Source organism: Vespa crabro, chromosome 6, assembly GCF_910589235.1.
Source record: "Vespa crabro chromosome 6, iyVesCrab1.2, whole genome shotgun sequence".
In the NCBI taxonomy this organism is placed as follows: Eukaryota; Metazoa; Arthropoda; class Insecta; order Hymenoptera; family Vespidae; genus Vespa; species Vespa crabro.
In genome coordinates this window covers 11,146,857-11,163,198 of record NC_060960.1, presented here as the reverse complement: position 1 = coordinate 11,163,198, position 16,342 = coordinate 11,146,857, and the positions used below count along the sequence as shown (strand labels likewise).

Here is a 16,342-nt window from a genome sequence, read left to right as displayed (position 1 = left end):
GCGCAAAGGGAATTCGCGACGTGGTCTTGGTTTTTCCCGATGATTCTCGAGACCGACCGTGTATTCTTAGATTCGGAGACGGAAACGGAGAAAAAGAAATTCTCTCGAGGATTCGCCGAAAGTCAGGACCAAAATGGAATTAGAACGAGCAATAAGATGTAAAGAAAAACTCGAGGAGATACGAAAGATAGGTTGCAAAAGGAGGGACAGAGAAGAAAGGATGAGTATTTATCTTAAATAATAGGAGGGTAAATAAAAGGAGAACGGTGCTTACGCGTCGAGATCTGATTTGGTGCAAAAAGGAAGGGAGGAGAACAGTATTCGGGGGAATCGATGAAATTAGCGTCGCGGCGGCCGTAGAAGAGTGGCCGTGCGCGAGATGCAAAGGCGCACCTGCAAGCGCGAAGCCAACCGGGACAGGGACGAGAGTGTCATTGCCCTGTGTGCCGTCTAGTATAGAACGTACAGGAATAGCAGGCTTAGCCATCGGCTTAGACGTTGCACCGCTTCGTACGTCGCCGCCTCTTCTCCTTTCCCTCTCCTCTCTTCTCTTCGCGAAGAGTGCCGCAGCTGCGGCGCACTTGCGCCTTCGTGACTTTGCTCTGTACTTCGAGCAGCTAAGTTAAAGCCTCGCCAAAGCGGGATTTATTCTACTCTTCCAACGAGGCCGCCTCGTTAACGACCCTTTTTTCTTTTTATTTATCTTTATATTTTTTTTTCCTTATTTTATTTTATTTTATTCTTTTTTTTATCATTTTCTTTAATGCGAAGAACTTGTTCCGTAGGTATATCGAATTAGCGAGAATTGCTTCCTCGATGACTAATTAATGGGAGTATGTTGTTCGTTTTCGTTCATTCGATTAGAGCTAATCCTACGAGAATTATAAGTTGAACAAGTGCGTACAAGGAAGCTCTCTCTCTCTCTCTCTCTCTCTCTCTCTCTTTCTCTCTCTCTCTACCTATCTTATCAGCTTCTAATATTAGTATAAACGTCTGCTTCGTTTCGCCGAAGCGTCAGCTGCAACGATTTACATGGAAAAGCTTGATCGATCGAAGAAAATGTTGAAAGGTGTCTCGAGATTCTCTTCCTGTATGATTCTTCGATCGTTCGGAGAGCTCGAAGGAGCTCTCGAGATTCGATATTACAGTGATCTGCGCTACCGAGCGCGTTCGAGATTCTATCGATCAGCGCGATCTACGTGAGTATTCGCGTTATGCTCTCTCTCTCTCTCTCTCTCTCTCTTAGGCTGGGCTGTGGTTCGTTCGCGATAAAAAATCCGCGGATTCCAAAAGGACAAAGAAAAAGGAAAGGAGAAGGAAGAAGGAAGAAGGAAAAGAAAAAAGATGGGCAACGAAGGGATAACCATAGGCCTTGGCAGCTGCGAACAACCGAATGACATGCTTCTAGTCTCAGATTGCATGCCGCCATAGTGACGAGGAGATTATAATCACGCGGAGACCGACCGACTACGATCTTCTCGACTCTGCTCTCCTTCCATCTTCCTTCGACCGTTCTATAAACCAGTCCCGTATCTATCGATAACATCGCAATAACGAAAACCAAGTTTATAACTCTCTATTAAGGCTTTCGTCGACGAATTAAAGTCGATTTCACGAATAGTTCCGATTCGTGAAAACGAAGAAATGACGTTAAATATTAGAAAAAGGCAAAACGCGAAGATCTGGTGGCGCGATGCGTCCCCGCCTATCGGATTATTTATCTTCCTCCTCGTACGTAGAAAAGTCGCTACGATATCTCGTTTGTATCTCTCGTCGATATTTTTTTCAGTACCCGATAACGAGAAAGAGGGAGAAAGAGAGAGAGAGTCTTGGAAAGGAAGGAAAGTTTCGATTTCCGCGTTCCACCGAGCGCGCGCGAAGAGATCCCGTTGCCGCGTAGCTCTCCTTACGGCCCTGACACTGGGATTCATGACTGGCAAAAGGAAGGAGGAGAAGAGAAAGGGAGGATCGCAAATCGGGGGAAGCGAGATCGTTTCCATGCACGCTATGTAACGATCGATCACCCATCACCACCATGGCGATCCACCGACGTAGATTATGCGAGATACTACATCCTCCTCCTCCTCCTCCTCTCTCTCTCTCTTCCATTCCCTTTTATCTCCTTTCCTTTACTTTTATTCGTATTAACGCTCGTCGTTCGTACCTAACCGAATGACGGTCATCCCTTTTTCTGGGATGAAAGTAATCCTTTCGGAATTTCGACGATAGATCGATTCGAAAGATCCCCTATGAAATGTGTCACGGCGAAGATATTCGATCGGTTCGAGGGACTTTCCTTGAATCATCGTACATGGAAGAGTCATCGATTATTATTTGCGATGCGAGCACGATTCGATTTGCAAACTAATCGCGTACACCTTCCGCGAGAAAGGAGAGAAAGAGAACGAGACCGACTCTAGGATCAACTTTTATACGACGGATTCTTTATGAGACACGATATCGGCTCGTCCCCGACTCCCCCCTCCCATTTCCACCTGGAATATAGGCTGGCCAGTAATATTATATGGGCATCGATATAAGATCGGATCGGTAATCGATAGGACCAGTCCGTCGTAGGTATGCCGATGAAAACGTTTCGCTCGACGAAGCGTCGCGGCTGCACCGTGGAAAAATGTTTTCGATGCTTCGTCAGACCCTTGCCCATTGAGCCGCGAGATTATGTAATTTCGATGCAAACAACGAATCACTCGAGAACCCTCGATGAGTAGCATTCATAAAACCTTTTGCGTTTACCGAATTCGACGAAGCGAGTAAAAAGAAAACTCATCGACTCGAAAGTATTTAAAAAAAGAAAAAAGCCGTAGGTTTCTCGTCGTTTCCAATCACAATTATAACGTTATTATTTCCGATACGGATAATATATAACGGAGTACACACGAACTGCCTGTTTCCTACGGTTTCAAACACGTGATCCACTTTTATCCAATCTGCATATTACATCTGCATCTTCCTACGCGTTTCCCATTGCGTAAACCATGCGAGCTAGCGACCGATCCTAGGTACAACAAAATGCGAAAGAGCGAGCGAGCGAGCGAGCGAGAGAGAGAGAGAGAGAGGATTAGAAGACACGTATCTGCATTACGCAATGCACGTATGTACGCGTGTACGCCAAATCATCGTCGTCGGTCACGTAACGCAGGCAAACATTTAACGCATTTTCTGTCGAAAGAAATACAGAAGAATTCAAATTTATTAATCTTACGTGACTAGAGAGCAACGCGCGAAACGAGTAGAAACTTTATGCTTTTCTTAAGTACGAGCAAAAAAAAAATGAAACGTTACGAGACAAGAAACAGAAAATCGTTATGAAATCTAGTAGATTATTATCGCGCGTTATACGCGGTCCAATTAATTCCAACGTAAATTACATGAAATTCTTCAAATATTTGTTTCGAGTGGTTGCAGGGGGATAAAAAATAATCTGAGATAATAATAATAAGAATAATAATAATAATGATAATAATAATGATAATAATAATAATAATAATAATAATAATAATAATAATGTTACGCTTCAACCCTGCGCCACGACTTTTATCACGATGGAGTGTCTTACCCGCAAGAGTCACGACCACCGGAAAGTGAGTTGCTCTCACTTTCTCCAATTTGTCATTGCTCGCCGCGAACGATACCGCGATATTAATTAATCTTCCATAACGGCGCAGACAAGCTCGCGCAAACGTCGTACATGTAAGCAGGTACAAGCGTATATTTTTTAGATACGAGTGGGTTGTCCTCCATTCGACGATCGCGAATTCATCGCTATCGAGAGGAATGTCGCGTACCGGATGACGATGAAAGGAGAAGGGCTACTGGTGCCGCCGTCGCCGGCTTTGCTCGCAGGTTTCACCGGTCGAGTGATGACGAGAAAGATAAGATCCGGAACAGGTGGAAAGCAAGCTTTACGTGCGAACGGGATTCCGAGAAAAGAAATTTCATTTCGATCGATCTTCGATGATTCCTCCTTCGATGAGGATACTCCGATAAAGCAAGCCAGCGAAGAACGAAAAAAACGATTTCTCTTTGCAAAACTCGAAAATAAAGAAGACTTTTTCCTTTTTTCTTTCCTTTTCCTCGGTTACGTTGTAACACGCGAAATTCCAGAAATCAACGAAGACAAATGTAACGAGCGTGTAGCACCATTCACGGCGATGCACGTGCAATACAGCACGGAGATCGCACGTGTATGGTTTTACACGGCGAGTTCACCGAGAGTATATAGATAAGATCGAGGACAGGTGGAAAGTTCTTCGCTTCCACGTGACTATGCGCTCGCTCTCTTCGTTCTATCGCTCGAACGCGAGAATTCGATGAGATATTCGAGAAAAGTGAGGAAGGTTGGTTATGGTTGGTCTATCCTAATGCTATCGGAAACGCGATGAAAAGATCTGAAATAGGAATCGTTTTTCTCCCTCTTGTACGCTCATTGACGATCTCGGTCAAATTGGCCGACGTCTCGAACAAAAATTAAGTCTTTCCTTTCTTTGGTGCATTACGGTACGCAATGTCGTCGTCGTCGTAGTTAGCTCCAGAGAGATAGGCGACGGTGTACTAACGGACGAGTCAAGTGGAAGATCGAAGAGGTAAAAGGAGGGAGAGATCGAGTGAATGAATCGAAGAGGAACCGAGACAAATATCAACGACATATCTCTCTCTCTCTCTCTCTCTCTCTCTCTCTCTCTCGCGCGCGCGCGCAAAGCTTCTTTTTTTATCGTACATCACTCCTCCGCGTGGTGTACGCCCGTGTACAAATAAATGCACTCCATACATTATTTATAAATCATTTATACGCCAACTACAAGGTCAGGATAAGATCTCCGTGAGGGAAACGAGAGTGCACACTGGGAGTAGTTGGGTTGGGCCTTCTCGCCATCTAAGGTAATCGACCTATTCGTCCAGCCATCGAGATACGAAATCCTTCAAATTCGAAAGCCTAACCCTGATATCGCGCTTACGAAAAAGGAAAGGAAAATAGATCGATGAAACCGGTCCGATCGCTTTCCCACGCGCTTTATGAATTCTCGTTTGGAATAAATCAACAATTAAATCGAATGATCAGAGAGCTCCGTAAGAAGCAGCGGATTATTCCAAGACGAGTTCTCTCTTCGTTCGAGCTTGCTCCTCTCTCTCTCTCTCTCTCTCTTTCTCTCACGCACTCTCTCTCGCCAGTCTTCAAGAGTTTATTCTTAATGCTACGTGAACCCATCGCGCCTTCGAGTAATTCCTGACATAATAAAGTAACTACATAGCATGGTGGCTTTCCTCCTCGGTGATTCACACCGTACATATATTTAAAACACGACGAGGGGAAAATGATAGAGGAACGGGGAGCGAGCGAGCGAGCGAGAGAGAGAGAGAGAGAGAGAGAGAGACTAGCAAACGGCTGGCCGATGCACATCGGAGAAACAAGATCTGGCACTACGTTATGCCCGCTCGATTACAGATAATCATCCTCTGCGCTTCGATCGAACTTCATCGACCTATAAATCGGCATTCCAGGCACGCTTATAGTAGCACCGAGATTTCTACCCGATGAGTTATTCAATCGTGCCAAGCATTAATGTACGACTATTCGACTGAATTCGTCCATCAGCCGTATAGAAAATTGGCGCCGTGACTAAGAGACGCTTTTAAAATGATCAAATTCCAAAACCATGAGATATACTATCTACCGATATCAATTAAGAACGGAAATGGAAAAGAGAAATTTTGATCGAGAGTAAATCCAGTGCCGTTATTATCCGTCCGGTTCGAGTTACCCCGGGCCGTCCGTTCGGTGAGCAATATCTCATAACTTGGCCGACCTACGTTTAGCCTATCACGAAGTGGATGTCCTTGTCGTGACCGTGAAGCTAATTGCCGGTGGTCAACGGGAGGACGAACGACCGAGAGAGTGGATAAATGATCGCGCGGTGACGACGATAAAGAGCGAGAACAACGAAATAACTCATCGATCTTTGCCAATTGCGTTTTATTTTCTCTCTCTCTTTTCTTTTTCTTTTTCTCTGTTTGGTTTTTCTTTTTCGAAGATAAGAAGCGCATAGAAGATAAGAAAATACGAGAGACTTCTCCTTATCCTAGAGAACGAGCTAAAAAGTATACGAGCTGAAAATCCCGCTCATTTTACGAGCACTCCCAAGTTTTACGCCGATCCTTCGTCGAGATCGCAGATAACGCGCTGTCTCACCGGATAAAGTCAAAAGGAGGAGGAGGAGGAGGGGGAGGAGGAGGAGGAGGAGGAGAGGGAGCTTAGAGAGCTGCTCAAGGGGAAAGATCGGTCGAGTTACTCGCGCCACGGTCATCTTCCCTCGAAGAGACGACTACGCGGAAACCGTCTCGGAACCAGATTTTCTCGTTAAGAGTAACTCCGTTAAGGTAAAGCCCGGACGATAGAGATCGTTCATTCATGTTAGAGACCCATAGAACCTTCCTGGAAGTCCCTACGAGAATCCTACGAGGAAAAACGACTCTTCTTTCGATCCATCCATCCATCTCTTCGGATTTAAAATCGAAATAACGTAGCGCGCGTCATATTTATTTATGAGAGCAGAAAATGCAAGGAAGAAGCAATTTCTGAGATAGTAAAAAATCCTTTCAAGACACTTGTCTCCTTTCTCTCCCTCTCTAATGGAACGACGTTCCTACGTGTAGAAAGAAATAATCCATTCGACGCACGCGCGATGGCCAACTCATAAAAGTATTTTCGTCGGTCGGTAAGGAGAAGTTGTAAAGCGCGCTCGCGCGCGTGATGGTAGTAGTGGCGATGATGGCCGGTGATAGGTTCTCTCGAGCATGCTCGTCGTTTTCCGTCGACGACGACGTTTTCAATGAAGTCCTTATAAAGGTAAGAAGCGTGCGTGCGCATGCTCTCTCCGACTTCCACGAGAGGAAACCGAAGCGAGGAGGGCAGGTATTAAGGCGCGAGCTAAGGAAAAAGGTTTCGGATTCGAAGGAAAAAAGAAGTACCCTTCACCCCCCCCCCTCTCTCTCTCCTTTCGCAGTCTATCTGTTCATCTATCTATCTATCTATCTATCTATCTATCTATCTATCGATCGATAGATCGTTCGATCGATCCATCCATCTATCTATCTATCTAGCTCGCCTTTCTTCTTCTTCGCCTTCGCAGGCTCGATTAAAATCGCTCGAGGGCGATCTATCCGGGATACACCGTAAAGCGGGCCACCGACGGTGCGCGCGTTAGACCCGACGACTTCCATTCACTAGTAACTCTCGCGTACAGGACGTTTCATTTAGCCTTTACTCGCTTAACGATCGAACCGATTTACTCTTTTCTTTCGCCTCCATATACCGCGTATACCGTTACAACTGGATGCCCGCTCTTAAAGATTTTTTACCTTTTTGTAACGGCACGTTTAAGAAGCGCGCAAAACTCGCTTCGCGTCTTCTCTCATCGTGCGATATATTACCAGTTTCACTGCTTTCGCCAATTCTCAATGAAATAGAAAGAAGAAAAAAAGGAAAAACAATAACGATTCTTTCGTTGATCCAACGAAAAGTCACCACAGATAGATACCAGCAATGTCACCGCGTCGCGGCAAAGCAAACCAAACACTGTCGACGACGTCATGTTTGTACAACGTATATACATACGTATCTACTTATCTATATAAATATGTGCGTTTTTCGTAAGGCGTAATTTCATCGAAACTTTGTAGCAAGAGCTGAATGGGTCAGAAAAGCGAGAAAGAAATATTAAGATCAACGAAGCGATACGTCGTCGTACATACAGCGCCGAACATAACAGTATCTCGCTTATGGCATACGCTTCGGAGTCGTAAGCAAAGTAAATATGCGGCCGCGAGAGAGAGAGAGAGAGAGAGAGAGAGGGAGAGACGAATGAACACGTTACACGGTGGTAACGTTCGCCGTCTTTCTCGGTCGTCGAAGAAGGAGAGAAAAAATGTTGACCGTATCTAGCGTAGCGAGAATTTTGAAGGGCAAATGGCAAAATTTCTTCGTATCGCTATAAGAACGGAAACTGAAATTCTTCGACTCTCGCTCATCTTCTTCGAATACCAAACGCAACGACGGAGGACGATGACGGTGGAAGAATTTTTTCATCGCGAACGTGTCTCGCTTAAATAAATCTTGCCTCTCTCTCTCTCTCGCGCGCGCGCGCTCGCACGTCAAATTTCTATCGAGATTATCGAGGTACGAAAGTGCTATCGAAAATAAAAAAAACGTTTGCGTCTTTATGGAGAAAATGTCGAGATAATCATTTAAAAATTTTCCACCTACTCTTATCAAAAGATTGTTGACTTCGCGCGGGTAATGTCCTCGGTCATTGGTAAGTCGGACGTCGTTTTCGTGTATAACCGTTATAGTCGGACAAACTATACATACTCCGTATGCATAAACCAAACCGATATAAATAAGCTCCGTCGCTTTTATAACGGGCACACGTTTTTGACTGCTCCGCGAGAACGCATCGTTCGTAAAAAGCACGTCTTACGGCTTCCTTAAGATCGTACATCGAGAGAGGAAGAGAGAGAGAGAGAGAGAGAGCCAAGTATTCTCGTAATTAGTGGTAAAGGAGAAAAGCAATCGGGCAACGTATTTCGCTTTATACGCGTACCACTCGCAAGACCTTCTACGTGCGTTGTATATGGAAATATGCCTTGTGCGACGATCGAAAGCCCTGAGACTTAATGCGAATTCGTGGAATTTCATGCAATGATCTTGAGACGGAGGGGTAGGGAGGTGTTGGTGACCTACACGAAACCATTTTTAATTTCATAAAAACTCAATCTTATGGATGACTCGAACGTAGGAGGAAAGATAATAAGAGAATGCGTTTCCTAACGATAAGGGGAAGATCGAAAGAGCATTCCGAGGTTAGATATTATACCGGTAATTTGACTCGTCATTTTTGTCTCTTCGAACGTTGCTTTGTACGAAGAGAGAAAGAAGACCGTGCGCTCTCTCTCTCTCTCTCTCTCTCTTTCTCACGCAAATTACTGCGTTCCTTCGAAAGTCGACGAAGCAACGGCTCTCCGACAGGCAGTTATAAAGGGTGCTGGAAGAAGGCGATTGGAATGCACCGAGAGAACAGGTCGCAAGGCTGCCAGCATTCCGAAATTTGCAAACGAGTATAAGGAGAAACGCGTGGCTCTACTTCAATCCGACTTTTTTTTTTCTAACGAAGTAACGATATAAAATAAAAGTATCCTAACTTTCTCTACTTTTTCTTTTAATTCTTCTTCCTCTTCCTCCTTAAAATGAAAAACATCAAAATCCAATTTTCTTTTATTTTCACTCGATCGAAATCACATCTCTTCGTATATGTAGCAGTATATATATATATATATATATATATATATATATATATATATATATATATATATATATATATATATATATATATAGTTCGAGATAAGAAAATGCGTACGACCTCTTATCGGCGCATCGAGATTTTTTTCCCTTCGTTGAATCCGCATAAATATATCTAAGCGATAAGGCAAACCGTGATGCGTCACGGCGAGAGAAAACGTAGATTCGAAAGGCATATCTACTATACGTAAAAGTCACGATGCCAAGGCCGCGAGAACGCCGCGATAACAATCGGAAAGGATTCGCGCTGTGTCCTTAAAAAAGAAAAAGAATCGATTACAAAGAATCTGTACGTGAAAAGAAGCGCCCACCTTTATCGATGGAATAACAAACGGCGAATTCTCAACGTATGAAATGTCGTATGAAAATGCGTCGGAATAAAAGCATCTCGCGAAGGGAGCGAGCAATTAACGCTTCTCCGACGATCGATCGATCGATCGATCCATCTCGGTTGGTAGATCGATCGATCGAGTTTGCTCCTTTGAGACATGGCCGAAGGTAGCAGCAGATCGAATGAAAAAGTATGACTTACGTAACAGCAATGATCCCTACGAGGTCTCTCCCTCCCTCCCTCTTCTATCGCTATTCCTCACCGATCGTGCCGAGGAATTCAACGGCGAAGAAGAAAGACGAAAAAGAAGAGAAAGAAGGAAGGAAGGAAGGAAGGGAAGGGATGGAGGAGGAGGAGGAGGAGGAGGAGGAGGAGAAGAAAGAAGAAGCCAAGGGAGACGTCTCGAGGCGCGTCGAGTCGAGCATATACGCAAGAAAGATGGAGGAGGGTGGCAGAATGAAAGAGGGAGAGAGAGAAAGGACACGCAAGAGCACGCGAGAAAGAAGGACTAAGAAAGGAAAGGAGATAGAAGCAGAGAGATAGAAGGATAGGGAGGGAGGGAGAGAGAGAGATAGAGTCCATCAAGGAAAACTCACCCTATTGCATTCCAGAGCCTCCGCACTGTGCTCCTCTTTCTGCTTGAAGCAGCTGCTGCACTTGCTCTTGTTGAATATGTTTGGTGCGAACTTCCTGCACTCGGCGCCGGTAGCACGCACGACGCCCGTCGTGCCGCTCGACATCGCGACACACTGACGCGAGCACGACGACTTATCGACGACGAGGACGACGATTATTATCGGCCGATAAAAATAGCAACACTAGCAACGACATCGTTCGTTTCGCTCCTCAAAGTTTTTGCCTTTTTTCTATTTTCTTAGATTTTCTATCGATCTCCGTCGCTATCCTTTGACCGTCTTAACAACACCCTCCTCGGGATTCGCGACAACTTCGCGTCACTTTCGCGGACCCCCTTAACCCGAAAGTATCGCCCCCTAACCTACGTTTCGAATCACTTTGGCGCCTTTTGAAATTCCCGCCTGGTCTTCCTCTAAATGTGTCACGCTCTTAAAAGAGACTATTCGAAAAACACCAAACAAGATGAATTTTAATATCCTCGAGGATAAACGTAGGAGCGAACGAAGTGCACCTTATCCGCTCGTTCTATGTGTGTGTCTATATGCGTGTGTATTTGGGCACGCAAACGTGCCGTGTGATCAAAAACGATTCGATGGATGCTTCGCGGCGTTCTTGACTTTCTTTATTCTTCTCTCCGCGACTCCCCACCTTTTTTTCTTTATCTTCTCTGCTCTGCTCTGCTCTGCTCTGCTCTCTCTCTCTCTCTCTCTCTCTCTCTCTCTCTCTCTCTCGACGTCGCGGGAAACGCGCGTCGTCGCACGAGCACGCGCGGTCTCGCGCGTTCACGACGTCGTCATTGACTCGCGCACTGACGGACACGCACTAAACGCGATGCAACGAAACGACCGCTCAACTCCTAAGGTCGACGGCGATACAGGCTCTCCCCCCACTCTTACCCCACCTTCCGGCATAGAAAGAGAGAGAAAGAGAAAGAGAGAGAGATCAAGCCAAACCCCCTCTTTCCCTTTCCACTCTTTCACCGCCGCACCCGTCACTTGAGAATCTCTTGCTTAAGCCGCGAAAGCACGTGGACGATGGAACGAAATCACGGAGAAGCCCCTCTCTCTCTCTCTCTCTCTCTCCCCTCCCTCCTGCCGACGTTCTTTCCGTCTGTTTCACTCGATGCAGCCACTCGGTGCAGATAAGAAAGAAAGAAAAAAAAAAAAAAAGAAAAGAAAAAAAAGACAAGCACGAAAGCAGAATCGTGAATTTCGTGTGGATCGCGTAAACGGCCCGTGGAGGCGCTATGTGAGTCTTTAACAATAAGAACGACGACGACGACGGCGACGACGTCGATGACGACGAGCACGTAGACGAGCGCGACGACGATGCTCGGACAAAGCTATGACACAGCGTCCGATAATATCCATGACAGAACGAAACTCGCGCGTACATCCATTCGCGATCCTCGCTACCGTACCGTTTTCCAAGCGCCACCGTTTGCCCTTTCTCAAGCTATCGTCCCATTAGTTCGTTAGCTGATTGGTCGCTAACGCCACCAACGCGTATCCGCCATATTTCCTTAACACATGCCTTCTACCATTGGTCGATGTTTCTGATGCGACGCACATTTCTCTTTTTTGCTTTTATATCGTCTTACGTGCAATACGATTTTCTTCGATCGAATCAAATATTATTAGATGAAGTTAATTATCGACGATAAAAAAATTACTCGTGTCTTGTTACTCCAAGTGTTTGTCCTCGAATACACCTGTGAAATTTTTCCTTGTAATATTTTTCTCACGTTATTCGTCTATCTCTTTAATCGTATGCATTGAGAAATGTTCGACACCGGAGACATAAATTATGTAATAATCTGAAAGCAATCTTCCAAAGTTACCTCCTCTCCCGTGCCGACGAGTATCGTCGATCGAGTACGAGTATTCACACCGTGACGGAATCACGAAATCATATTTGTAGCACAACGACCGACGATCGTTCATTTATTTATAAAACAAAAGAAATGATAAACGACATTGTCGAGTAACGCCGAACTACTTATTGCGCTTTTATTCCCGCTACTATCGAATCGAATATATCGCGACATCTTGAAACGCATAAACGTAAAAACCATAAAAGGCGGGAATTATTAAATGATATTAATCCGACATATGTTTTCATTCCAAACTTTACTAATATATGTATTCTAAATTTACTTAATTTTGTGATAAAAATTAAACGAATTACGTTATTCGATGAAACTTTGATAAAGATATTTTGTTATTTTTCATATATTGCTAATAAAAATATGTTCCTCTGGTTTTGAGGAACTACTTGAGTCATACGCGTATGTAAAACAATCAGCTGATTTACACGTCCGGTTCTATATCCGTAGATTTGTTCCGGGTTCAGAACGACTGTTGTTCCATCGTCTATGAGATTGCCTGTAAAGATGGTAGATAAAGCTGTTGACAGGTTCGTAGCTCTGATTATTTTTAATTTTTTATACGAAAAGTTATATTTATTAGTCGCAAAGATGTTCATGTAAAATTTTAATATCATATTGTGCAACTAAATGTAAAATATAGTTAACCTCCAACGTTATACTTTGGTCATAACAAATTAACCTTTTATTTGTGTTAATATTCGTAAATATTTAATTAGAAAAAATATTTTTACTCTAACGTAAGACCATCTAAAATGTCACGTTTCCAAGTTGTTTCTTATGAATCGTTCAAAGGTACAAAGTATATGCACATTTCCAATATTTTCCTGACAATTTTACATTATTGCTTTCAATTTCTACATTATCGCTCTATAAAATAATCTTATTATGATATATTTTAGTATTAAAAAAAAAAAAACCCGTGTAAACGTTTGTTAGAGATATGGAAAAATATTATATCGAAACAAATCTTAATCCGATTAAATCCGACCATCTTACATAACATGCAAAGGAAAGAAAAACATGAAATGAAAAAGATGAATTCATAGAAAAAATTCATAATTGTCTAATTAAAATCTAACATATGAGATATCAAGTTTTAATGAGTCCTTTTAAAAATTACATATCAAAAGTTTACAATTATATTGCTTTTATATACAATTATGTTGCAAAACAATTTTATTTGCTGTTAGATTTAATGTCTTTTGATCCATGACCAATGGATCCTCTTTTACAATTTATTCTTATACGCTTTCCAATTTATTCTTATACGCTTTTCATTCAATTTTTACTTATATCGAGGCACAAATGAGGAGGAAATAACGTTGAAGTATCGTTCCATCATATTATAACACTTTCGTCATTACAGGGATGATAACTCAAAAGTTGCAATTATTAGAGAAGTATATGACAGTGAAAATGCTCATGAAACTTTTGAGTACGAGTTAGAAAGAGCCCTTGAGTCCGAATGTACTTTAATCATAATTGAACCATCGAAATTGGGAGATGAAACTTCCAGATGGATAACGGTTGGTAATTGTCTTCATAAAACTGCAACGTTATCTGGCTTAACAGCTATCACAACAGGTTTGTTAATGTCCTTAAATCGTGATTGTAATTAATACGTTGTTGATTTAATTATCGGTTTCTAATATTCCTAGGTCTTATATGGGGCGATCGACCTTATATTTGTGGCACATTAGGTTTTGTATCACTTATAACTTGTGGACTTTACACTTTGTCATGGCAGTTTGATCCATGCTGTCAATACCAAGTAGAAACTGACACAAGTAAGCTACCACATGTAGAAGTGTTAGCTATCTTAGGTCCATCGTCGCCAACGTTTCTTGTAAGAAAGGATGATACGAGGAGACGAATTCTTCATGCGACTGTTACGCTGACAGCCATTAGCATTAGTGCATGGAGAATCTATCAAGCTTTTAAATGAAAATTTATTTGTTGAAAACGAATTATATCTTGTTTTTAAATTGAAGAAGCAACATAAGGGCCCATGCAATACATCATCAACAATAGAATGCAAGGCCTAGCATAGGATTCTTTATATTAGAAGAAACACAGAATCACATTTGCTTATACAGAGGAGACTTTGTATTACATAAAATGTATAACTTCACTTAATAACAATTGCATTTAGCCTTCGGACGTTATCCTCAGAGTTGCAGGTGTTTCTACTCTGTGATCCATAATTTGTCGATTATACTATAATCATTTTTGTCACAAAACAAATTGAAAAATAATCCAAAATAATTCTAGTAATGTGTGTTCTTTTAACTATACAGAATTGCAACTTTAAATTCAAGAAGTTAAATGTAGCATCGTGTATTTTTAGATTGTATATAAAATAGGTAGATTGCACAGAACACGAAATGAAGAAAAGAACGTTGCCTAGACTTTTTCGTTTTATAAAATTAATAAGAATCAAAGCAAAATGACTGTGTCTGTGCATAATAATTGTAAATGATAGTGTTATTCTATACTCCAAGTTGTTTAAATAATATAACATTTTAACGATTACCTTGTGTTTTGAGTAAATAATTATTTTGAGTCAAAATGAAACGATCAACTTTGAGTAAATAAACGTTTACTCAAAACGGTATATCGAGCTTCATAATGTTGTCCCACAAGAAGAGCATTGTAAGCATTCCTGCAAAAAATGATAAAGGATTCTAAAAGTTCTTTAATTCAATATATAAAACATTTTTAATTATTTTGAAGCTTATAAAAGGAAAAAAAGAAAGAAAAAAAAGGGGGAAAAAAAAAGAAAAAAACAAAAAAAAAAAAAAGGAAAAGAAAAGAAATTATTTCTCTACTTGTATATCGACATTAGGCCTCTTACTTAAAACCCAAATTTTGATTACTCATGTATCTAACATACCGAGCTAGAAATGAATGCAGCAACCATAAGTCGATTCGTCTACCTTTACGTGGATTCGTCTACCTTTACGGCCAAGTATTCCAGTGTTCTAACATTCCAATTAATATAAATTTCTCGATAGACCATCTCTCTTGTAAAGATCTCTCTTACAACATAGCATTAGATGTACTCATGATATTTGCACATTAATTTCTTTTATATCATTTAAAAAATTTCAAATTTCACGATAAACAGAACTCCAATTGATGTTATATACAGACTGACTCGCTAACTCTCTTTAACAAATAATTATTCATATATCGATTCGTTACATTAGTATAATTTTATTTCACATTATCGGACGAAAAAACATTTATTTTATCAATATCTAACAAAATTCCAAATGTCTTCTAAAATGAGAGAAACGAGATACTATTTAATAATATTAAATTGAATGATAGATTAATTCGTACACATTCCGAAAGTCCATTTTTATTATAAATGGTTACGTCTTGAATTATTATTATTATTTTTATTATTATTCGAAATAATGCACACATCAAGCGAGTTGTAGTAATCTATACGACAATTTTACTTCCATCCAATAACTAAATAAATTCCAATGAAGACGTCGATTATATTTCTCTTTTAATAAATATTATTGAAATTATGTTCGTTTGCGCGTTTCTCGAATATTTTGCCCCATACCGTCACGAATCGTATGTCTGCTCGAAATGACCTTATATTTGATCGTTTATATTCTGTTATCGAAATGATCTTGAGAGGTACAAATAATATCAACAAACAATAATATCTCGTAACAAATGTATATTTTAAATGGAACTGCGTGTGCGAAATTCTGTATTTCTGTAACTTTTGATGTGCGCTTTATTCTGATAAATGTTGTCAGCTAAAGTTATTCAGAATAAAAAGGTCTTTCGGAATATGTACGAATAAAATATTTTAAAATGACGTTTCATTCTTTTCACCTGCCTCTTTATAAGGCTTATGTTGTTTAACATTGCTGAGATATGTAAATTTAAACAAATTTATAGCGACAATGCAATTGTTGATATATTTATTGCGATACTATAATTTTGATGGTATCAATTAACGTAACATCTACTATCTAGTAGAATCACTATTAGTCTTATTTAGAATTACTGGAATTATTAGAACATGTAGAAGTTCTAGTCAACTGGGTATTCGAATTTTATTTTTAAATTTATAAAAGAAAAAATT

The 16,342-nt window shown here is 41.2% G+C and overlaps 2 protein-coding genes across 12 annotated transcripts in view; one reads left to right on the top strand and one right to left on the bottom strand.

The window, feature by feature from the left end:
• Positions 1–12,375, bottom strand: part of LOC124424988 (protein outspread) — a 63,538-nt gene extending 51,163 nt beyond the window's left edge. For 4 of the 11 annotated variants that reach the window (XR_006942399.1, XR_006942400.1, XR_006942401.1 and 1 more), the window contains exon 1: positions 10,301–11,245. Coding sequence is in view for 7 of the 11 variants with exons in the window: in XM_046964690.1 (XP_046820646.1) it covers positions 10,301–10,444 (144 nt within the window). In the remaining 4 variants the exon portion in view is untranslated. Of the gene's footprint in view, positions 1–10,300; positions 11,246–12,180 lie in introns of those variants that run through there. The other 7 variants (XM_046964691.1, XM_046964692.1, XM_046964688.1 and 4 more) reach the window with 5 other exon arrangements.
• On the top strand, positions 11,936–16,072 carry LOC124424996 (transmembrane protein 11 homolog, mitochondrial). The gene is made up of 4 exons (XM_046964713.1): positions 11,936–12,068; positions 12,676–12,755; positions 13,595–13,812; positions 13,887–16,072. The coding sequence occupies exons 2-4, from the start codon at positions 12,715–12,717 to the stop codon at positions 14,171–14,173; spliced, it is 546 nt and encodes a 181-aa protein (XP_046820669.1). The 5' UTR covers positions 11,936–12,068; positions 12,676–12,714; the 3' UTR covers positions 14,174–16,072.
• Positions 16,073–16,342: the final 270 nt, after the last annotated feature.